Source organism: Mus pahari, unplaced genomic scaffold, assembly GCF_900095145.1.
Source record: "Mus pahari unplaced genomic scaffold, PAHARI_EIJ_v1.1 scaffold_9006_1, whole genome shotgun sequence".
Taxonomy (NCBI): domain Eukaryota; kingdom Metazoa; phylum Chordata; class Mammalia; order Rodentia; family Muridae; genus Mus; species Mus pahari.
The window spans coordinates 19,198-43,848 of NW_018393239.1; the positions used below are offsets into that span (position 1 = coordinate 19,198).

Below are 24,651 nucleotides of genomic sequence, written 5' to 3' on the forward strand. Positions count from 1 at the left end.
GCTGAAATCAAGCAAGTGGAAACAAAAAAAGAAATATTCCATGAATCAACCAAAATAGGAGCTGGTTCTTTGAGAAAATCAAAAAGATAGATAAACCTTTAGCCAGACTAACCAGAGTACACAGGGACAGTATTCTAATTAACAAGATAAGAAATGAAAAGGGAGACATAACAACAGATCCTGAGGAAATGCAAAACATAATCAGATTCTCTATAAAAGGCAACAACACTGGAAAACCTGGATGAAATGGAGAAATTCCTAGACAGATACAAGGTACCAAATTTAAATCAGTATCAGATTAATGATCTAAACAGTCCCATTTCCTCTAAAGAAATAGAAGCAGTCATCAATACTCTCCCAACCAAAAAAAAAAAAAGGACCAGATGGGTTTAGTGCAGAGTTCTATCAGACTTTCAAAGAAGACCTAATTCCAACATTCCTCAAAGTATTCCACAAAAACAAACAAAAAAAAGATAAACAGAAGGTACTCTGCCCAATTCATCCTATGAAGTTACAATTATTCTGATACCTAAACCACAAAAAGATCCAACAAAGAAAGAGAACTTCAGATCAATTTCCCTTATGAAAATAGATGCTAAAGTACTCAATAAAATCCTTGCAAATCGAATAAAAGAACACATCAAAATGATCATTCATCATAACCAAGTAGGCTTCATCTCAGGGATGCAGGCATGGTTTAATATACGGTATTTCATCAATGCAATCCACTACATAAAAAAACTCAAAGACAAAAACCACATGATCTTCTCATTAGATGCTGAAAAAGCATTTGACAAAATCCAACACCCCTTCATGATAAAAGTCTTCGAATGATTAGGAATTCAAGTCCCCTACCTAAACATAATAAAAGCAATCTACAACACACCAGCAGACAACATCAAAGCAAATGGAGAGAAATTCGAAGCATTCCCATGAAAATCAGGGACTAGACAAGGCTAACAACTTTCTCCCCACCAATTCAATATAGTACTTGAAATCCTAGCCAGAGTAATCCAACAACAAAGGGAGCAAAGGGATCCAAATTGGTAAGGAAGAAGTTAAAATATCATTATTTGCAGATGATATGATGGTATATGTATGTGACCCTAAAAAGTCCATGAGAGAACTCCTAAACCTGATAAACAGCTTCAGGGCTGGATATAAAATTAACTTAAACAAAAGAGTGGCCTTCCTCTACAAGAAGGGCAAATGGGATAAGAAAGAAATTAGGGAAACAACACCCTTCACATTAGTCACAAATAATATTAAATACCTTGGTGTAACTCTAGCTAAGGAAGTTAAAGGTCTGTATGATAAGAACTTCAAATCCATAAAGAAAGAAATTGAAGATCTCAGAAGTAGAAAAGATCTCCCATGCTCATGTATTGGCAGGATTAACATAGTCATAATGGCCATCCTGCCAAAAGCAATCTACAAATTCCGTGCAATCTCCATCAAAATTCCAACCCAATTTTTCACAGAGTTAAAAAGGTGATTTGCAAATTAATCTGGAATAATAAAATCCAAAGATAGCAAAAATCATTCTCAACAATAAAACAACCTCTAGTGGAATCACCATGCCTGACCTTAAGCTCTACTACAGAGAAAATGTGAAAAAAACTGCCTGGTACTGGTACAGAGACAGACATGTAGATCAATGGAATAGAACTGAAGATCCAGNAATGAATCCACACAACTATGGTCACTTGATTTTTGACAAGGGAGCTAAAACCATCTAGTGGAAAAAAGACTGAAAGTTCAAAAAATGGTGCTGGCACAACTGGAGGTTAACATGTAGAAGAATGCGAATTGATCCATTCTTATCTCCTTGTACAAAGTTCAAGTCTAAGTGGATCAAAGACCTACACATAAAACCAGAGGCACTGAAATTGATAGAGGAGAAAGTGGGGAAAAGCCTCAAAGATATGGGCACAGGGAAAAAATTTCTAAACAGAACAGCAATGGCTTGTGCTNTAAAATCAAGAATTGACAAATGGGACCTTATAAAATTACAAAGCTTCTGTAAGGCAAAAGACAATGTCAACAAGACAAAAAGGCCATCAACAGNTTGTGAAAGGATTTTTACCAATCCTAAATCTGATAGAGGGCTAATATCCAATGTATACAAAAAGCTCAGGAAGCTGCACTCCAGAAATTCAAATAACCCCATTAAAAATGGGGTACAGATATAAACAAAAAATTCTCAACTGAGGAATAAAAAATGGCTGAGAAACACATGAAAAAATGTTCAACATCCTTAGTCATCAGGGAAATGCAAATCAAAACAACCCTGAGACTCAATCTCACTCCAGTCAAAATGGCTAAGATTAAAAATTCAGTTGGAAGCAGATGCTGGTGAGGTTGTGGAGAATGAGTAACACTCCTCAATTTCTGGTGGGATTAAGAGCTTGTACAACCACTCTGGAAATCAGTCTGGCAGTTCCTCAGAAAATTGGACATAGTACTACTGGAGGATCCAGCAATACCACTTCTGGGCATATACCCAGAAGATCTCTCAACTGGTAATAAGAATACATGCTCCACTATGTTCATAGCAGACTTATTTATAATAGCCAGAANCTGGAAAGAACCCAGATGTCCCTCTACAGAGGAATGGATACAGAAAATGTGGTACATTTACACAATGGAGTACTACTCAGCTATTGAAAACAATGAATTTATAAAATTCTTGGGCAAATGGATATATCTGGAGGATATCATCCTTAGTGATGTAGCCCAATCACAAAAGAAGTCACTAGATATGCACTCACTGATAAGCGGATATTAGTCCAGAAACTTAGAATACCCAAGATACATCTTGCAAAACACAAGAAAACCAAAAAGGATGACCATCGTGTGGATACTTCATTCCTCCTTAAAATAAGGAACAAAATACTCATGAAAGGATATAGGTACAGAGACATAATTTAGAGCTAATATGAAAGGATGAACTATCCAGAGACTACCCCATCCGGGGTTCCATCCCATCATCAGACACCAAACACAGATACTATTGCACATGCCACCATGATTCTGCTGAAGGGACCCTGATATAGCGGCCTCTTGTGAGGCTATGCCAGTGCCTGGAAAACACAGAAGTGGATGCTCACATTCAGCTATTGGATTGAACACAGGGCCCCCCAGTTGAAGAGCTAGAGAAAGTACCCAAGGAGCTGAAGTGGCCTGTAACCCTGTAGGTGGAACAACAATATGAACTAACCAATAGCCCCTGAGCTCCTATCTCTAGTTGAATATGTAGCAGAAGATGGCCTAATCGGCCATCACTGGGAAGAGAGGCCCCTTACTTTTGCAAACGTTATATGACCCAGCACAGGGGAATGCCAGGGCCAAGAAGTGGGTGTGGGTGGGTAGGGGAGCATGGGCGTGGGTGGGGTATAGGGAACTTTCCGTATAGCATTAGAAATGTAAAAAAATCATCAGATCCAAGTACAAAGGCCTATACTCAACAAAACAGGAAAATTCGAGGAAATGGATGATTTTTTAGACAAGATATCAGGTACAAAGTTAAATCAGGATCACATAAACAATCTAAACATTCCTATAACCCCTAAGGAAATTTAAACAGTCACTAACAGTCTCTCAACCAAAAAAACAAAAAAAAAGCTCAGGTCCAGGTGGTTTAATTACAGAAATTTATCACCTCTTCAAAGAAGACCTAATACCAATACTTCTCAAATGACTCCACAAAATGGAAACAGAAGGCACACTACTTAGTTCATTATATCTAGTCACATTTATACTGATACGTAAGCCATAGAAAGACCAAACAAAGAAAGCAAACTTCAGACCAATTATCCTTATTAATTTTGACACAAGAAATACTCAATAAAATTCTCACAAACCGAATCCAAGAACACATCAAAATGATCATCCATCATGACCAATTAGGTATCATCCCAGGGATACATGGATGGTTCAGTATTCTGAAATCCATCAATGTAATTCAGTATATAAAAAAAACTCAAAGATACAGAGCATATTCTTTTTGGGACTAGACAAGGCTGCCCACTCTCTCCATATCCACTCACCATAGAACTCAAAGTTTAACCAGAGCAATTACACACAAAAAAAGAGGTCAAATGAATACAAATTGTAAAGAAACAAGTCAAGATATAAATATTTGTGAATGATATAATAGTATAGATAAGCGACCCTAAAAGTTCCACCAGTAAATGCCTACAGCTGACAATCAATTTCAGCAAAGTGACTGGATCTAAAAGTAACTCAATTAATAGACTTCCTCTACTCAAAGGATAAAAACGCTGAGCAAAATATTAGGGAAACAACACCCTTCACAATAGTCACAATTAATATAAAACATCTTGGTGTGACTCTAACCACACAAGTGAAAGATCTGTATACAAGAACTTCGAATTTCTGAAGAAAGTATTTGAAGACCTCAGAAGATAAATAGATCTCTCATGCTTATGGATTTCCAGGATTAACATAGCAAAAGTGGCCATCTTACCAAAAAGAGTTTAAAGATTCAATACAATCCTCATCAAAATTTCAACTCCAAGTGGATTAAGGAACTCCATATAATATGATATCAGATACACTCAATCTAAGAGAAGAGAAAGTAGCAAAGAGCCTCTAATACATGGGCACGGAGCAAAATTTCCTGAACAGAATGCCAATGACTCAGGCTTTCAGATAAACAATTGACAAACGAGACATCATAAAATAGAAATGCTTCTGTAAGACAAAGAACACTGTTAATAGGACAAAAGAACAACCTAAAGACTGGGGAAAGTTCTTCACCAACCCTACATCTGACAGAGGGTTAATGTCCAAATAATGCAAAGAACTTGAGACGTTAGATTCCAGAAAACCAATAACCCTATTAAAAATGGGGTACAGAACTAAGCAAAGAATCCTCAATTGAGGAATCATGAATGGCTCAAGAGCACCTAATCAAAAGTTTATCATTCTTAGTCATCAGAGAAAGGCAAAACAAAATGACCCTGAGATCCCAGCACACATCAATCAGAATGGCTAAGATCAAAAACTCAAGCAAGAGCAGATGGTGGTGTCATGGTTTGAAAATGTTTGACCCAGGGAGTGGCACTATTAAGAGGTGTGTCCTTGTTGGAATAGGTATGTCACTATGTCCATAGGCTTTAAGACCCTCATAGTAGCTGCCTGGAAATTAGTCTTCTACTAGAGGCCTTCATACAAAGATATAGAACTTGCATTCTGTCTGTAACATGCCTGCCTGAATGCTACTGTGCTCTTAACTTGAGAATAATGCACTAAACCTGTGAACCTGTAACTCACCTGAAATTAAATGTTGTCCTTATAAGAGTTCACTGGGTAATGGTGACTGTTCTCAGAAGTAAAACCCTAATGGAGACAGCTGACAAGGATATGAAAAAGAGGAACACTCCTCCTTTGCTGCGATTTTAAGCTGAAACAACCACTCTGGAAATCAGTTTGGCAGTTCCTCAAAATATTGGAAAGAGTTCTACATGAAGAACAAGCTATATCGCTACTGGACAAAAATTGTTCCATCATATAACAAGGACACAAACATATTCCATTATGTTCTTGATAACCTTATTTATAATAGTCAGAAGCTGAAAACAACACCAGTGTTCCTCTACAGTAGAATGGATACAGAAAATCTTGTTCATTTACACAATTGAGTACTACTCAACTATTAAAATCAATGACTACATGAAATTTGTAGACAAATGATGGACCTAGAAATTATCATCCTCAGAGATGTAACCCAGACACAAAAGGATAAACAGGGTACATACTCACTGATAAGTGGATATTACCTAAAAAGCTCACAATATCAAGGATACAGGTCACAGACCATATAAAGCTTAAGAAAGAGAAAAACCAAAGTATTGATTCTTCAGTCCTACTTAAAAGGGAAGCAAAATAATCACAGGAAGTACAGGGAGGGAAAGACATAGGAGGAAGAGAGAAGTGGGAAAGGGAAACAGGGGCAGAATCAGCTACGAGAGGAGAGAGCAGAGATAGCAGAGAAGTCCAGAGCATCAAGAAAAGGAATAGGTAGCAATGGCAAATGGGGAACTGGGGAGAGCCCCTAGAAAGTCCCGGATACCAGGGAAGCAAAAGGATCCAAGGACCCAGTGGGGATAACATTAGCTGAAATACCAAACAAAAGGGCGTTAGAACCTGTAGAGACCACAACCAGAATATAGGCATGGGTCTATTTGAGGGATGGAACCACTCACCCATCTCCAAATTTTCTTCACCCAAATTATTCCTGTCATAAGGAAACTCAAGGACAAAAAAATAAAGCAGAGACTGAAGGAAATGCCATCCAGAAGATTCCCTTCCTAGGGATCCATCCCATCAGCAGACACCAATCCCGCACACTATTGCTGATGTCAAGAAGAGTCTGTGCTGACAGGAGCCTGGTATAACTGTCTCCTGAGAGACTCTGATAGCACCCCACTAATACAGATGCAGATGTTCACAAGCAACCATCTAACAGAGCACAAGGACCCCTATGGAAGAATTAGGGGAACAAATGAAGGAGCTGAAGGGGATTGTAACTCTACAGAACAAACAACAGTATCACCTAACCAGACTCCACAGATCACCAATAGACTAAACCAAAAACACGAGAGTATACATGTAGGAATCCTGGCACTAGCTACATATGTAGTAGAGGTTTCCCTTAATTGGCATTAATGGGAGGGGAGACCTTTGGCCCTGTTGAGATTTGATGCCCCAGTGTAGGGTCATGCTAGAGCGAAGGGGCAGGAGTGGGTGCCTCCACAATATTATATGCATTGGGAATTTGAGCTACAGATAGTTGTGAGCTGCCATATGGATGCTGGTAATGAACCCAGGTCTTTTGAAAGAGCAACTAGTGCTCAGACCAGCTGATTCATCTCTCCAGCCCCTCTACTTTTTTTTGCAAGACAGAATTTCTTTGTGGAGTTCTTGCTCTCCTGAAACTTACTTTGTAGGCCAGAATGATCTTACAGTCGCTGCATGTTTTTCTCTATCACTGGTATTAAAGTCATGTACAACCATCACCAGGATGCTTATTTGGGTTTTTTAATATCTATTTTCTGGAGTTCTTTATATATTTTGGATATTAGCCTTCTACAAAGTGTGAAATTAGTAAAAATATTTTCCATCCCATTCCATAAATGCCTCATTATCTGACTGATGATGTGCTTTCCCTTACAGAAGTGTTTCAGGTTTTTTAATTTCATATATTGGTTATCTTAGTGCTTATGCTATTTGTGTACTTTTCAAAATGTGATTTTCTGCCGGGTGTTGTAGCCCATGCCTTTAATGCCAGCACTTGGGAGGTACAGGCAGGCAAATTTCTGAATTTGAGGCCAGTCTGATCTACAGAGTGAGTTCCAGGACAGCCAGGACTATACAAAGAAACACTGTCTCAAAAAAAAAATGTCATCCTTGTATCAATATGTTCACTAATGTTAACCACTTTCTCTTGTGTCAGGCTCAGTTTGTCGGCTTTTATGTTGAGGTCTTTGATACCCTTGGACTTGAGTTGTATGCATGGTGACAAACGTGGATCTATTTGTATACTTCTACAGGTATACATCTAGTTGCATAAGCAACATTAGTTGAAGGATGATATCATTTTCCTATTGTGAATTTTTGTCTTCTTATGTGGTGCCCACATGAGTTTAAATTTATATCTGGATCTTCAATTTGATTTTATCTATTAACATATTAATATTTATGCCAATATCATGCAGTTTTTATTACGGTACCTATTTAGTACAGCTTCAAATAAGTGGTGGTGGTACCTCCAAGCTTTCTTTGATTGTTTGAGGTTGCTTTCAGTTATGATGGGATTTTTTTATTTGTTTTTCCCAATAAACTAAGAATTGTTCTTTCAATGTCTTCATATACCCTGATTAGAATTTTGAGAGGGATTGTAATTAATTTGTAGATTGCTTTTGGTAGAATGGCCATTTTAACTATGAGTTTTCCATCTTCTGATAGTTAATTTCTTTAATTAATCTTAATTTCTTCCTTCAAAACCTTGAAGTTTTTCATCACAAGTATTTAATTTGTTTGGTAAAGCTTACCTCAAAGTATTTTCTGCTATGGTGAAGTGTGTTTCACTGACACTTTATTCACTTATTTACTCATTTTACATCATAATCACAGCCTACCTCTGCCCTTTTCTCTCAGACTCACCCTTATAAAACTCCCACCTTAACCTCAGAAAAGTGGAACATGCACTTGTGACCACGCTTTCTGGGACATCCAGTCCAAGCAGGACTAAGAACATTCCTTTCCACTGAAGCCTAACCAGGCAATCTAGATAGGGGAAGGCTATCCATTGGCAGGCAACAAAGTCTGAGACAGGCCCTACTCTAATTGCTAGGGAAGCCACATGAAGGAAAAGCTGCTGCACATCTGCTAAAAATGTGTAGGGGGCCTAGTATGAGCCTCTGTGTGCTTTTTGATTGGTGGTTCAGTCTCTGTAAGCAGCCACAGGCCAAGGTTAGTTGATTCTGTAGGCCTTCTAGTGTCTTTGAACCCTCTAGCTTACTCAATTCTATCTCCCACACTTCCACAATCTTCCCTATAATCTGACAGATGTCTTGCTGTGCTTCACGGAACCTATCAGAAGACATTTATGGTTGGTTCCTGTCTGCCCGAAAAGTAGATTATTACTAATAGTGTCAGGGTTTGGATATATCCCATGAGATAGGTCTTAATTTGAACCACTCATTGGTTGGCTGTTTCCTCAATCTCTGCTCTATATTTATCCCTGCACATTTTGTAGGCAGGGATGTTTTCAAGTTGAAGGTTTTTGAGTGGATTGATGTCCCCCTCACTCCTCTGAAAGTCTTGCCTGGCTATTGTGAAGGGTGTTTCCATGATTTCTTTCTCAGTCTATTTGTTGTTTGCAAATAGAAGGGCCCATGATATTTTTTACTCAGCCTTGTAGCTAGCCAGATTTGGTGAAAGAGTTTATTAGATGTATGGTTTTATGGTAGAATTTTTTAGGTCAGTTAAGTTTAATATAATGACATCGGCCAATATTGATACTTTGGAATGGATAATCAAAATGCAGAATGTCAAATATGGCTGAAGTGTCTGTGGGCTGCACTGTGAAGCAGGAGGCTACATCACCTCATCAGGACCTGTGTGCCTGAGGAATGGAGAGGTATGCGCGGCAGGACTATAGATGAATTTCACTGTGTAGTCCAAGTTTAAACCAATAGTCCACCTGCCTTAGCCTTTTCATTATCTTGGATTAATCTACAATACCTGACTATTAATATTTCTAAGCTGAAAAACAAAATTATTGCTTTTTTTGAAACACATGATTAAGGAAAGGTGTTAGAAAAGGGCCTTTCAAGATATGCTTGAAGACATTAAGAAGCAAATAAAAGGAAAAAGAAACGAAAACATGATGGAGATTGGCAAAAGCAAGTTCTTTATTTTTCCACCAAAACAAGTAACCATTATCACTTCTACAGTGCTGCAATATTACCAAGATAACAACAGCTCGTTTGGTTTGGTTTTGGAGAATAAAAAATCCAAAGTGAGAGAAGCAAAGGATATCATCCTACAACTGAGAAGAGAATGCTACTACCTTCCATGTCAGCTATATACATTGAAAGAGAAGATAACTTCCTGACAAAGTGAATAAATGCTCAGAACTGGAAAGGACGTCCCTCAGAAATGGTTTCCAGCATTGACAATATGACCAGGGACATTTCTGTGAAGACTTTACAGCACACATGTACACACTTCTATATAAAAGACTTCCTAACTCATTTGTGAACTAGTGGGCAACAGAAACTACAACCTATTCTTTGATAGTATGCTGTGGTGGGATATAATTGGGAGTACAAAGTGCATGTTGCTTAAGTTGAAAGCAGCATCTCTGAGAATGGTCTGCCCATAAGGATTCTTGTGAGGAACTAAGATATAGGAGATTCAACAACCAATCTTAACTGCATGCATAATGTAAAGAGAATATTAAACATATATGTGGATGCTAGCCTCAGTAAAATTCCCAAGAAATATAATACATTAAGGCATACTTCTTCAAGCGGAGAATAATCCATGCAGTGCTTGTATGACAACTGAAAATTCTTGGATTAGAAAATAGAGAAGGGCCAGTGAGACAGCTTAGTTAAGAAACTGTTTATAGTAAAAGGTTGAAGACAATAGTTCCAACTACAAATATCCTAATAGAAAGCAAGGGGTCATAGCACACATCTACACTTTCACAGAGGTGTTGTAGAAAATGTCGAACTTATCTGCCTTGAACGCCATTTGCATCCAGGTCAATTTTTTGCTTGTGACTACAGAGATTGCTGGTCCCATTCTGAGAAGACATCAGAATTCATATTGTGTGGACTTGCCATATGAAATAAAGGGTACTGTTTTGCTTAGAATACCATTGACCACTGAGGCACCCAGGCTCATGAATCCAGTAACTTTACATCCTCTGCCTCCTGACTATGAGACCGACCATTGTTGGACTACCCAAATCTTAGCATGCAATAGAGTAAAAATTCACTTTCACATAATACTCTTTCTAACAGTTCTGTTTCTGTTGGAGACTCTGAAAACATAGGAATAAGTGATAAAGACAGGGAGTATCAAATGTTACTCCCATACTTGTGAACATATACACAATTGCACATTCAGTTGAAATAACACACATTCATCTCAAGACTTATATATTCTACACACATGAAGGATAGTACTGATTATATGAAATAATATGTTAAGGAACAGGTATTTTATCTCTTCATTTACCTTCTAGTTACTTTCAAGGTCTTGATTTGAAGGAAGTTGGGGGGGGAGAGGCAAAGATTCTACAGGCTTTTCCCCTACAGTTTGAAATTACCTGTGGCATTTGAAATCTCATTTTCAGGGCAAGGGGAACAATCAAAACAGCAGGATGGTTTTTCTTCTAGGTAGAATTTCTTAAATCCAGGAGCACAGCTCACGCTGCATACAGAAGGTGGTATCTGTGCAGCAAGATATGCATTGTTATCAGATAGTACCTACTATGTTTTTAATCATACTGTTTAGCACATAGTATGAAACTGGCAAAATATAGAGAAAAAATTTAATAGACAAGTGGAATTTTGTGTAGTTGCTTACCATATACCTTCAATTCTACAAAAAAGTAGAAAAGGAAAACATGTCATTCTTTCAAAGTATATAAGAATTCAAAAGATGATGTTATAATCACTATAGAAAACAGTATGCAACAATGTTAAATGGTTGTATCTACTTGTAAAACATTAAGCTGGGGCAAACTCACCTGGGTATATCCTGAGGCCCATTGGATCATGTCCTCATATAAATACAACTTTTGATCTTGTACGAAATATGAATAAAAGCGTCCTATTTTCACCTTTACTCCATACCCTTGTGGAAAATTCCAAATCATATGGATCTCATACTCTGCATCTCTTTTTGCTTGTGGATTAATGATTACTACATCTCCAATAGGATTCAAAAACTGCATGTTTTTCAAGAATTCATGGATCTAAAGAGATGAAGCATTAGTAAAAACAAATATAAATTCACTAAATCAGGAAATGTATTACAGGGAGACCCTTTTAGTTTTGAGATTTCTCCCAGCATCCAACTTTACTGGAGTATCTTATCAAGTAAATGAAATAATATAAGCAATTTTAAAATGCCATTATGAGAAAATGAGAGTAGAACAAATTTACACTCTTTTACATGCTGAACTGAGTTGGAATTTTGATGGGTATCACAATGAATCAATACATTGATTTTCATAAGATGGCCATTTTTACTCTATGAATCCTGCCAATCCATGAACATGGGAGATCTTTCCATCTTTTGAATTCTTCTTAGATTTCCTTCATCAGAAAATAGGAGGGACCTGGTAGGGAGAGCGGAGGAGGAGGGGAAACGAGGGACAGGATCAGGCATTGGAAGGGAAAGCAGAGAAGTACAAAGGATCAGGAAGTTGAATAGAAACACGTAGCAATGGGGGCTGGGGATCTGGGGGTAGACACTAGAAATTTCCTGACACCAAGAAGCAAGAGGCTCCCAGAACCCAACAGTGATGACTTTAGCAGAAATACCCAACGAATGGGAGTTGCAACCTGTAGAAAAGACCTGTAGCAAATAGGCATTGGCCTCAGTTGAGGGATAAGGTCACACACCCATCAAAAAAATTTTAACCCAGAAAAGTTCCTGTCCAAAGAAAAGTCATGGACAAAATAAAAGGTAACAGAGACTAAAGGAAAGGCCATCCAGAGACTGGCTCATCTAGGGACTCATCTCAATTACAGACCAAACCCCTGCACTATTAATGATGAAGAAACACATGCTGACAGGTACCTGGTAGAGCTGTTCCTGAGATGTTCTACCAGTGCCTGAAAAAATACAAATGAAATCCACAGGATTGAGCTTGAAGACCCCAGTGGAAGAGCTATGGGAAAGACAGAAGGAACAGAAGGGGATTGCAATCCCATACAAAGAACAATATCAATTAACTGGAAGCCCTGAGCTCCCAGGGACTAAACCACAAACCAAAGAGTATACATGGAGGAATCTATAGCTCCAGATACATATGAAGCAGAGGATGGCCTTATCTGACAGTGGGAGGTGAGGCCCTTGGTCCTACGAAGGTTTGATTACCAAGCATAAGGGGATGCTAGGGCAGTGAGGCAGGAGTGAATGAATGGGTGGAGAAACACCCTCATAAAGGCAAAGGTGAAAGATGAGAGGGAGAATGGGATGAGGAGTGTGTAGAGAGGTAAATGGGAATGGGGAATTTCATTTGAAATGTAAACAAATAAAATGATTAATAAAAAGTATATTGTTTGTCTTATCATACCATGTATATTTAAACAACAAAAATAAACTAAATAAATTGTATTTATACATTTTGAGTATACACATGTATAACAATAATAAAGAAAAAAGACATAATAGACTGAAGAAATGAACTTAATGTCGAGAAGAGGACTGAGTAGGAGAAAAGAATAATTGTGTCAATTAAAAATTATTTTTAAAATATGGGTCATTTTGAGTGTTTTAATAAATGCTAATGGAAGACACTTTACATGAAAGCACTCCTGCATTATTGGGCTCCCATTTCCCTGTTGTCGAAAGTCTATTTTTTGAAGGACCATTTCATGGAGAGCATGAGCCACAGCATATATAGCATTGTACATATTGTAACACTCATCATTCATGGCCATGTCAAAACTGTGCCATGGTAACCATTCCCAAGAGTTGCTGGATGTGCAATGATTTGGTATTTTACAGTTCGATTTTAATATTGAACAGTTAAAGTATATCCACCCCAGTCTTTCAGAAGAAAAATAATGTGTGTCCTTAGAAAGATTCATTCTGTAAAAATAATTATTTAAAGTTGAAACATCTCCATGATATTGTGAAATAGTGAGAGTTCCATAGAATGAAGTAAGGCTGAAGTCTCTCTCCCTTGTGATGGCATCCCATTGTGAAGTGGTGAACCAGATTTTCTGTGTGCCTAAATATTTCCAATGTTGAAAGCTCATTTCTAAAGAAGTATTCAGTTCTCCATAAAGTATAATAACATTTGCTGAAGATGTAATTATTTGGTTGTAATATTTTTCAGAACTTGTTGAAAATAAGTGCATCTTCTGTGGAATCACATTCACAAAGGCTAAACAGACTCCATTTCTTTGCATTTCTTCTTTTATATCTATGAGAAATTGAATACCTTGATCATCATCTTGGATGACTAGTCCTACCCATGTCCAGCTGAAATGGAACAGCAAGGATACTATGGCTTCAGGCAGGAATCTGTCTTTGGGGGCAATCTGATGCAGATTAGGAAACTTGCTCTGGTCACTCAGGAGAGGGTGGAATGGTCCATAGGTAATCTAAAGGAAGCAGAACAAGAAAGCCACATGAGGAAGAGGGTTGCTGTCAAGGTCAGTCTAAGTTCTTAATTGTATTTAGAAACCATTGGAAGTGGTGGGAAGAAAAATATTTGCAGTTCATGTCTAAAGAATTACATAACTACCTACAATCCTCTAGAAATGTAGGACCAATTTAAGCTTTCTAGACATTTTTATTTCCTATAAATCTCTCCTTTTTTTCTATTTTAAATTATTCTCAAACTACATCAAGGCTCTGATTATTAAACCTTTAAGAAATATAGATCAAGGATTATAAACCTGCAGTATCCAATCTCTTTGATAATGGCACTTAACAGGCAGTGTCCAAACTCTTCCACAAAAAAAAAAAAAGAAAAAACCTATCTTACCTGTGGGGTGAAATAGAACTGCAGAATTGTTGCCACTTGTGCGGATGATAGCCACAGTGGACCTGTAAGTGCTATGTCACATCCAAAGCGAACACAGATGTAATTAGGAAGAATGCCATAATTCTTCGCCATTATATTTAGATGAGTAAATAATGATAAATAACCATTGCATTTGCCTTCATAATACACAATTCCCAGAGACACATTGGGTAAAAGATAGGGGTTACTGTTTATCTCCTCCATTGCAAAATACAGTGACAGAAGATACTGGTATATTTTGGAAGGCAAACTAAAAATAGGAAATTATGATAATTATGAAAGAGTACCCAAAAGACATATTTTCTGATTTAATTGATTAAATATTGTAAACTTAATGTTATTCCACTTTAATTCCTATATGAAAGCCTGTACTGTTTTTGAAAGTCCAGTAAACTTGAGATCATTACAGATCCATAAAAATCTTCAAAATCATAAGCATTGCTTAAATTAAGTTTTTTCATAAAATCCGGTGATTTCATTCATGTTCTATAAGGAACAAACAAAAGATGTATATGCCTCTGTGAACCTGAAATAGGTCTCTTATCAGACATTCCACCTACTACTAACTTAAGTGTAGAATTGCCATCATCAAGAAAACACTTGGATAACTATCAAATTTGTTGGATTCTCTCACAGCTCACTGCACCAAGGCAGTGATGTAGGTGATGTATACAGTTTATATAATGTTGCAAGAGTTGGCCACAAAGATCTTTTAAACTCATTCTTATAGAGGGCGAATTACCATCATCCTTTGCCCGTCTTGTGTATTTATTCTAGTTCTAATCATTTCAATATCATCCATAAAAGGTTGAATGATAAAGATCTCAGCTAATAATACTTATCAAACTAGTTCACAATACTTCATTATTTTTGGTCCACTGTAAAATATAATTTTTCTTCATTTAAGATGGGCCAGGCACAATGACATATTCCAATAGTTCTAGCACAATGGAGACAAAAGGCAGGTGAATGAGCTCATGAGCAGTGTACAGTGCTCGAATTCTACAGACTCCGGTCAGAAATAGCAAGGTCAGGTAGCACTAGAGGTATTCAGATGGCAGGAGGGAAGCATATGTACTTAAGCTACAGAAACCAAGATTACTTAGCATCATCAGAACCCAATTCTCCCACCATAGCAAGTCCAAGAAATACAATCACACCAGAAAAGCAAGATTAAGATCTAAAATCATTTGACATGATGATGATAGAGGACTTTGAGAAGGACATAAAGAACTCCTTTAAAGAAATACAGGAAAATCAGGTAAATGGCTAGAAGCTATTAAAGAGGAAATACAAAAATCCCTTAAAGAACTACAGGAAAATACAACCACAGAGGTTAAGGAATTGAACAAAACCATCAAGGATCTAAAAACGGAATAGAAACAGTAAAGAAATCACAAAGGGATATATATATATATATATATATATATATATGAGAGAGAGAGAGAGAGAGAGAGAGAGAGAGAGATCCATAAATTTAAAGGAGATTAGGGCTACATGAAAGGATAGGAGAGAAGAAAGGGAAGACGTAAATGATACAGTTATAAAGTCCTCCCCAACCTAGGGTCCATCCCATAATCAGCAACCAAATATAGACACTATTGCATATGCCAGCAAGATTTTGCTGAAAAGACCCTGATATAAGTATCTCTTGTGAGGCTTGCCAGTGCCTGGCAAATATAGAAGCTGGTGCCCACAGTCACCTAGAGGATAGAACTCAGGACCCCCAATGGAGGAGCTAGAGAAATTACCCAGAGAGCTGAAGGGTCTGCAACCCTATAGGTGGAAAAACAATATGAATTAATCAGTACCCCCAGAGCTCATGTCTCTAGCCTCATATATAGGCCATCATTGGGAAGAGAGGCCATCATTGGGAAGAGAGGCCCCTTGGTCTTGCAAACTTTATATGCCCCATATAGGGGAACAACAGGGCCAAGATGTGGGAGTGAGTGGGTAGGGGAGCAGGGCAAGGGGGAGGGTGTAGGGGACTTTTGGGATAACATTTTAAATGTAAATGAAGAAAATATCTAATAAAATAATTTTTAACAAAGCCAGAGGTGGGAAAGGTTAAATAAAAAATAAATAAATAAAAGATTTTTTTCAAAGGATAAAAGAGGTTTCTCAATTTTAAAAAAATAACATTGAACACGATACATAACTGATATCACTTAAAAGATCATAACAGTACTATAAATTACATATGATGTTATGTCAACAAATTATAAAATCTAGAAGATGTTACATTTTATAGATTTCAAATATGAAGTAATAAAAATCTGAACTGACTGAAAAACAGACATTGGATTGATAATTATTACTTTCTATTATAAAACAGTAAAGGAGTTGGTGATTTTATTACTGAGTCGTTCCAAATATTTAAAGAGTTAACCCTATCATCTTGAAAACCATTAAAATGTAATAAAAGAGAATATTTAAAACATATATTTCAAAGTTCAGATTCACATGCTACTAAAGCAATATAATAATACCTAAAGAATATCTTCTACTGAACAGTCCTTAAGTCCCATTGAATAGCTGTTAGTATATCTTTGGGAAGAAAGGATAGCTCAATATACATAGCAAAAGCAATATGCTATTTTAACAGAATAAAAGACAAACATCTTTTAATCATATTAATATATTCAAAAAATATTAAAATTATAAAATTAAACACCTTTTCATAATTAAAAAATGCTTTCATGAGTTATCCTCAAAGGGAAAGTATCTCAACATGTTGTAGGCCATATATCACATAGCTAACATTAAGCTAAAGAAAGGAAGGTCGAAATTGTTTCCTGTGAGATCAGATAAAAGGAAACAGTGTTCACACCAGAGTACTATCATGCTAGCCAGAGCAATTAGGCAAGGGTGGACATTGACAACATGTATATTAAACATAAATCAGTTAAATTGCCTTACCATAGCATGCTAAAGACACAAATCATTAGGATCTCACCAAAATATAATCTTGCAAGATAAAAATCAAATTACAAAAAAACAAATACTGTTCTTATACTCTAACAAGATAGTATCAGAAAAAATAAATAAGATCATAATCAGTTTAAATACTTTTAATGGTTTAAATATTTAAATGATCATATTTTAAATATTAACAGTAATTATTTATGAATTCATTCTCATGGAAATCTATGGATTAGTTGGATTGGTATGACCATGTGAATATTCCTGTCACTTATAAATGTTATTGACTTAAAAGAAGGAAAAAGAAAAGAAAATTAATTTACATATAGAAACATATTTATAAAATCACCATCAGCTTCTCTGCTGCTACCCATGGAGGAAATTTACTTAACTATCATTCTTAAAAGTACTCAGTAAGTTCTAATTTATAAAGATTCAAAATGTGACAGATAATTTGACTGAAATTATATTGCCACTCTGTGAAGAAATTAAAAGTATCACAAGGTGAGTTTTTTACTGCTGTTCCAATGCAGAATGGCCAGCAATTAATCTATAAGGACACAAGTAACTTATGTAAACACAACATGCTGTGTTCATATGTGTGTGCATATATATGTATATAATAATAATGTACCAACAATAGTCAAAGAAAAATAGTATATCGACTTATAAAATGACAAGATGATCTGGATGCAGGAAAGGGCCAGAGTAAGTGACATGATTCTATCTCAATGAGAATATATTTAAATATTATATCATTTCACATTACGGTATATAGCTTTTCTGGACTGTGCATTAAAACAAAGAGCAGGGAAGTAGTGGATCTAAATCTCTATGTAAAAACATGTCATAAGCATTGATGCTGGTGCATGGTTATCTATAATTCTAAATGTTCAAGCTCCTAGTGATGATTTGAATGAAATTGCTTCCATAGTCCCTCAGGGGTTGGCACCATTGGAAAGTGTGACCTTGTTAAAATAGGTGTGGCTTTGTTGGATTAAGAGACTCATGCGTGGAACAACAATCAGTACCCCCAGAGCTCATGTCTCTACCTGCAAATATAGCAGAAGATGGCCTAGTCGGCCATCATTGGGAAGAGAGGCCCCTGGTCTTGCAAACTTTTTATGCCCCATGCAGGGGAATGCCTGGGACAAGAAATGGGAGTGAGTGAGTAGGGAAGAAGGGTGGGAGAGGGTATAGGGTATTTGGGGGATAGCATTTGAAATGAAAATGAAGAAAATATCTAATAAAAAAATTTAAAAAAAAAGAGGCTCATGGGTGATATGCTTGGAGGTTTCACAAGTCCTAGCCAGACCCAGTATCACTGTCTTTTCCTGATGCCTGTCAGTATAGATGCAGAAGTCTTTGCTACCTCTCCACCACCATATTTGCCTGCATTCCACCATGCTTTCCACCATGGTGATGTTAGGCTAAACCTCTGAACTGGAAGGCAACCTGAATTATATGTTTTTATTGCTAAGAGTTGACAATGTGGTCTTTCTTTGTCCCACGAGAACACTGACCACGACACTTGTTTTCTGAAAATGCTCTTATTCTCTTCCCTATTTCACATTATACATGAAAATGCTTATCATATGATGAAAATGACATCAGAGGAATCTGTGATAGGCACTCTCAAAAAATGGAGGGTGGCATACTTTATCAACAGAATTTTTCAGTAACTTCATGGAAATTTCAAACAAGTAAATAGCAATTAAATATCAGGAAAACCACAAAAGCCTCACAGGTCCAGATAATACTACTTTTCCCAAAACTGAATGTGTGGAACTGAATCAAGTGGAACAGGATAGTCAAATAAATATAATGCATTAGGTGGTTGTCAAAGATTTGGTCAACTTGTAGGAATAAAGCAAACTAAAATAGATATTCTTATAAACTGTAGAAATATATTCAAGTATAATTATGTAAAGTCTAAGGAGGAGGTTTTGCTTAGGCAAGAATGCTTAAAATCATCATTGGAGAGTAATCAGTGTTTCTCAATTTGACTGAAAATAATTAAAATTTAAGATGAAAGTTGCAAGATAATTACTTAATTATATAGTTTTGTTTATGTGATTATCATAAAAACTGCTTGTGAAAACAGTTCTGAATTACAAATAATACATCAGTATGAACAATATAATATCAATATCTTACTAATTAACTACAATATATTTGAGAGTTCAAATATAAATATGTGTAGTAGATATAGTAGAAAATGGAAGATGATCATTTCATGTATATGTCAATATACATAAATATATTCTTCAAAAGACAGAAAATTTTTCCATAAGATTATTTCCATAGCTTGTGCTTGTGAATAATCATGTTTTAAAACTAATTGAATCTACTAAGTTATAATTATCTTACTTGCGTCATATGAATATACATGCGATAACATCACTATACACACTTGATACACAAGACTATACTATGTCAATATCAAATAAAACAAAGAGTAGACAGGTACAAATATATTTTAATAATTCATATTGATGATTTCCCCAGATTACAATACCATATGTATTTTATTCAAAAATCTGAAATAGGTTTTTCAATTTTGTCATTAACTATTTAACCTAACAATAAATTCTATTAGAAAAAAATAAGATATTCAGTGATTAGTGGGATATATTAATATGCTGGCCATGTATAGCAGCTATACACAATATAAAAATTACTGATTTATTATTTGTGACACATTTCTGTATAGCAAAATAGACAGCAGAAAGATCAAGTTTAAACTATCTGCCTTTGTAAGAAGTTTGTAGATAATTTAAATTCTAAAATTTCCATAAGTGATACTTTGAATCTTTGGGGGGCCTAAGGCATTTCTGCTTATACTCATTGTTTTTTTGTTTGTTTGGATAGTTGTTGGTATCACTACACGTACTACAACTACAGTTCCCATTTTAGCTGGTAGAAACTCAAATTTATTTATAAATACTTGAAAAGATCATTATTCTAAGTTTATTTACCTCTCATGATCTTAGGTTTTTAAAAACCAGCTACAAAATCTTTATAAACCTAGCATGCAGGGAGATATGCTTTCGTAGGTTTGGAAAGCACATACTCTCCAACCAAAAAAAAAAAAAAAACCTTTTCAGTGCCAAGTTCTGAAGAGAAATGAGAGCTGAGGGATTCCTCATCCTGATGTAAAGACAATGGAATGAGGAATAGCAGAGGAAAGCCCAAAGTCCATGTTACCATGGCTTACTGATGGTTGTAAACAAGGTTTCTTTTATTCTACACAACTATAATACATTTGTTCCTAATAACTGTGCATAATATTGTTAAAACTGAAAATGAATGCCATTAATGTGAAATTTTTATACCCACCAAAAGATGGATACCAGAAGTCTCCGCAACTGAAAGTCCAAATACTACACACATGAATTCAAGACAGAATAAATTTTAGCTGTTGACAATCAGTATTAAAGTGAGTATAATGCACATGGTCATAAAAATATGTGAAGTTTGAAAATATATAAATGTGACACCACTGTCAGAAAATTTAAATAAGTACAAGACACCATGCAAACAAATGTTAATATGCAAGCATTCTCAACAGGAGTAGAGCTGAACTAGTGTGAGATTTTTGTTGTTGCTGTCAAAGATTTGCCTCATTACTAATCCCATCATTCTAGGAATTGTTAGGGGAAGATATCAGCCAAGTTTTCAGTGTCATGTAGTTTTCTATCAAGAGTAAGGTCAATCTGATACAATTATACCTCTAATTGTGGACAGATTATTGCTCACAGTGAGGTACCTCACAAACAGAAAGTCTAAAAATATCATATCTTTCTGAGGTCTTATTTCTCTATACAATATGAGGTCCAAAAGTGTTGCATTTAAAATGATGGTGTGCAAACTACAGAAGGAGTAGTTTTGGTCTTTGTAAAACATTGACCCTAGCAGAATATAGTAGACTTTTTGTATGGAATTTAGGCTCTGTATGACAGCAAGAGTTGCACTAATGGACACTTAAAAGAGCACTTTTCTACAACCTCCTAGTACTTTTCTCACTGCATTTGTTTCAACTGAATCTCTACAAAGATGATTGGGCTCCATGAAGTAAAAAGTTTCAAAAACGAGGGAACTTTAATTAATCTATTTTGAAAGTACTATGTCTCTAAGTTGAGATGATTGTAAGACAGAGTTTAATACAAAGAAACACATAGAGAATGAGCCATTAAAGAATGAAAAATTAGTGTTCAGAAAAATCCTCAAATACATTGTGGTAACATTATATACTTCTGTCTCAGAAGATGAAGTTGGTTGAACCATGTAGAGAGCTCTGACACTGTGGCTATGAGAATCATGAGGTACAAAACAAAGGATTACAAGGGGAACTCACCACGATTCAAAGAGATACTTAAAAAAGTCTTTTGGTGCAGGTCCCACATCTGTGTAAAGGAGAAAAGCACAGTCCTGGGGCAAGTCACCATCGCAGTTTTCATTGGATTTTACTCTCCAAAAGCACATGTTTTCAGTTGAACTGCACAGAAGAAGAGAAAGCTTCAGGAACAAAACTATAAAAATTGAAGTGAACATCATCTGTATATCAGTCACACGGAAAGGCTGAATTGTGCAAGAACCAACAGTCTTACTCAAACTAACATGTCATATGTATAATTATGCATGTATGTCTGCTTTTATTATGCTTGTTGCTGAAGAAGGCACAAATAACCCTCAGTTTCTTTCTCTCCAGTTTATACCAAACTCTCAAGAGGGAGGGAAAATACCCTGGCCTCAGGTTCTGCAGCTGCTTCAGACATTCAGGTGACAAACAGATTTCAAAATATGTTATGAGAAAAATCTTCAGCTGCCTTGGGTGCTATAATTTCATTCAAGGCCCTGGCTTCAGTTCCTCAGAGGAGAGATCCTTTTGAGCAAAATACCCATCTTAACAAGCCATTTGAATGACCACATTCAATCTCACTACTGCTTGGATTTCACAATAGCATCAAAATCTCGAGAAAGTGCAAGACACATGAGCCATGATATGCCTCCTTTCCTGAGAGAAGTATGGGTAAAATTGCAAACCCAGTCCAGACCACTCCAGAGCATTCACTGAGTCATAATCAAACTACACAAAACAATATCTGTGTGCAGAATTCAAGCATTCAATGTGCTTTCCAATATAGAGAGAAACAACAATCATTCCAATTCTATGCATTTGTCAAATTATGATGAGCAAATATTATCTGGTCTTTTGCAGTCCATCATTATACACACAGATTCATGGGGAGTTTTAAAATATGGTTTCTCCCTCATTCCTAAATTCCTATTGTTTTTGTTGATGTATTTCATCACCTACAGCATTAAGTTCCTTTAAAACTTATGTGATTCATAGCGATTTCTTTCTAGAAACCACTTCTATATTTTATCTCCTTTGGAGAACCTCAAGTGAGTAGACAGAAGTAGAAAGACATGCCTATGATAGACAGAATCAGAGTTGAAAAAAATGAAGAAATTCATCATTCAAGGAGGAATTTGGAATTCTAATGTGCAGAATGTGTAGTACAGTGTGTACTTTCTGAAACTGCCACTATTGTTTTCCAAGAAGGTATATACTTTGACCAAAGACACTGAACAGGGAATCCAATGAATGTGGGAGAGCCAAGACTGTAGGATTCATGGGGGATAGAGCACACCAAGAAAACAGGCCCACAAAATTAACTAAACAGGGCTCACAGTGAAGGAAGGAAACAATAAGCACAGGGCCCGCATGGGTTTGCACAAGGTCCCTTTCCTATATTATGGGTATTATTGTGGTGCTTTGTTCTGTGACTCCTAAGAGCAGGAATAGGTGTGTCTCTGACTGCTTTTTATGCTTCTGTATGCTTTTCCTACTCCTCCATTGTGTTGTACAACCTTAATGTAAGTTTGTTTGCCATGAGTTTTTGTATCCTATTTAATCCTATCTGCAGTTTGTCTCTTGTAGAGTTACTCTTATCTACAGAGGAAACAGAGGGAGGAGTATGGATTTGATTGAGAAGAGATGTTGAAGGGAACTAGGAGGAATGTAAGGAGGGGAAACTATAATTGGGAAGTACTGCATGACAAAAGAAACTATTTTCAATAATAGTAAATAAAAGCCTATGCTACAGTTGTTTTCCCGTATTAAAATTCCTATTATTTTTATTTTACATAATTCAGCTAACATTCCTCACCAACTGTCATCATCTCTACTTTTATAACACAAAAATGCACTTAGCTGGACAAAATTCTACTAGATCATCAAAGAACTGTCAAAAATACGATTCAAATTGTTCCATGTTGTAAGGAAAGAACAATTACATATTTTAAAAGTACATTTTATTTTTTGAGATTATAATCTGACTGCTTTTGAGATCATAATTTAATTACATTTCCCTCTCCTTCCTTGGAATTCTTTCATATCTTCACCCCTATTTCTGTTTCAAAGTTGCTATGACTTTACTTATCAATTATTTTTGTATACATATATATTTATATATGCCTAAATATATGCAGACAACATACTCATTCTATAAAATGTATTTGTATGTGAATATATTTAGAAATATTTAACTTATGGTTTTTAAAAATTTGAATATTTTTTAATGATTTCTCTTTACTTTTGAGATAGTAATAGAATTTTTCCATTTTAAAAGACAGTAGATACCAAAAAGGGTTTTTTTTTTGCATATTGGCTATTGTACACAGTTGTACAAGCTTATGTTTTCCACATTCATTCATCTTTTCATTGGTTTTAAGTCCTTACCAAAAGAAAATCATATTTCTAACTTCAATTTCAATGTCTGAACAGACAGAAACACATGTGAACACACACACACACATAAACACACAAAATCATACACACAGGCATATATGAATACACACAAGTACAGTCCATATTAGTTAGCCTACAGGAGAAAATGTGGTATTTGTTCTTTTACCTCTCATTTCTTCACATGTTTTCTATTCCCAAGTCTGTTTATAATATTACTTCCCAAATACACCCTACTTTTGTCAATGACATGTATATATAATGGAAAATGTTACAATCTGCAAATTGGAGTAAATATTTTCCTGATAAGTCTTTTTATTTTTAAGAAGGCAATTGGTGTCATCAACCTTCCTGAAACTGGCATATTTTGGTCTTTTTATGGCTGAATGAAATATTCATGCATATAAATGCTATAAATAAATTATGCATTTATCTGACAATGAGCAAAAAAGATGAATCCATGTCTTTTGGATAGATTGATTCATACTCAAACTACATGAAGGTCTGTAGGATGTTAATTTTAATATCTTTGGTATGTTTCCCAGTTACAGACTAGATGGACCAGTTGGCTGGTAGCTGTACTTTCAGATATAAATAGATTTCACTGTGATATATACACTCCATATTCTCACCAGAAAATACATGGCTTTTTACATTTTCTCCA

The 24,651-nt window shown here is 35.9% G+C and overlaps 1 protein-coding gene across 1 annotated transcript in view; it reads right to left on the reverse strand.

Annotated features, from left to right (window-relative positions):
* The window catches only part of LOC110315428 (vomeronasal type-2 receptor 116-like), a 25,164-nt gene extending 3,374 nt beyond the window's left edge, over positions 1-21,790 (reverse strand). Inside the window, exons 1-5 of the mRNA XM_021189483.1 lie at positions 21,591-21,790; positions 14,273-14,561; positions 13,080-13,886; positions 11,294-11,521; positions 10,871-10,994 (exon numbers count right to left, since the gene is read on the reverse strand). Of these exons, the coding sequence (XP_021045142.1) occupies positions 10,871-10,994; positions 11,294-11,521; positions 13,080-13,886; positions 14,273-14,561; positions 21,591-21,790 (1,648 nt within the window). The remainder of the gene's footprint in view (positions 1-10,870; positions 10,995-11,293; positions 11,522-13,079; positions 13,887-14,272; positions 14,562-21,590) is intronic.
* Positions 21,791-24,651: the final 2,861 nt, after the last annotated feature.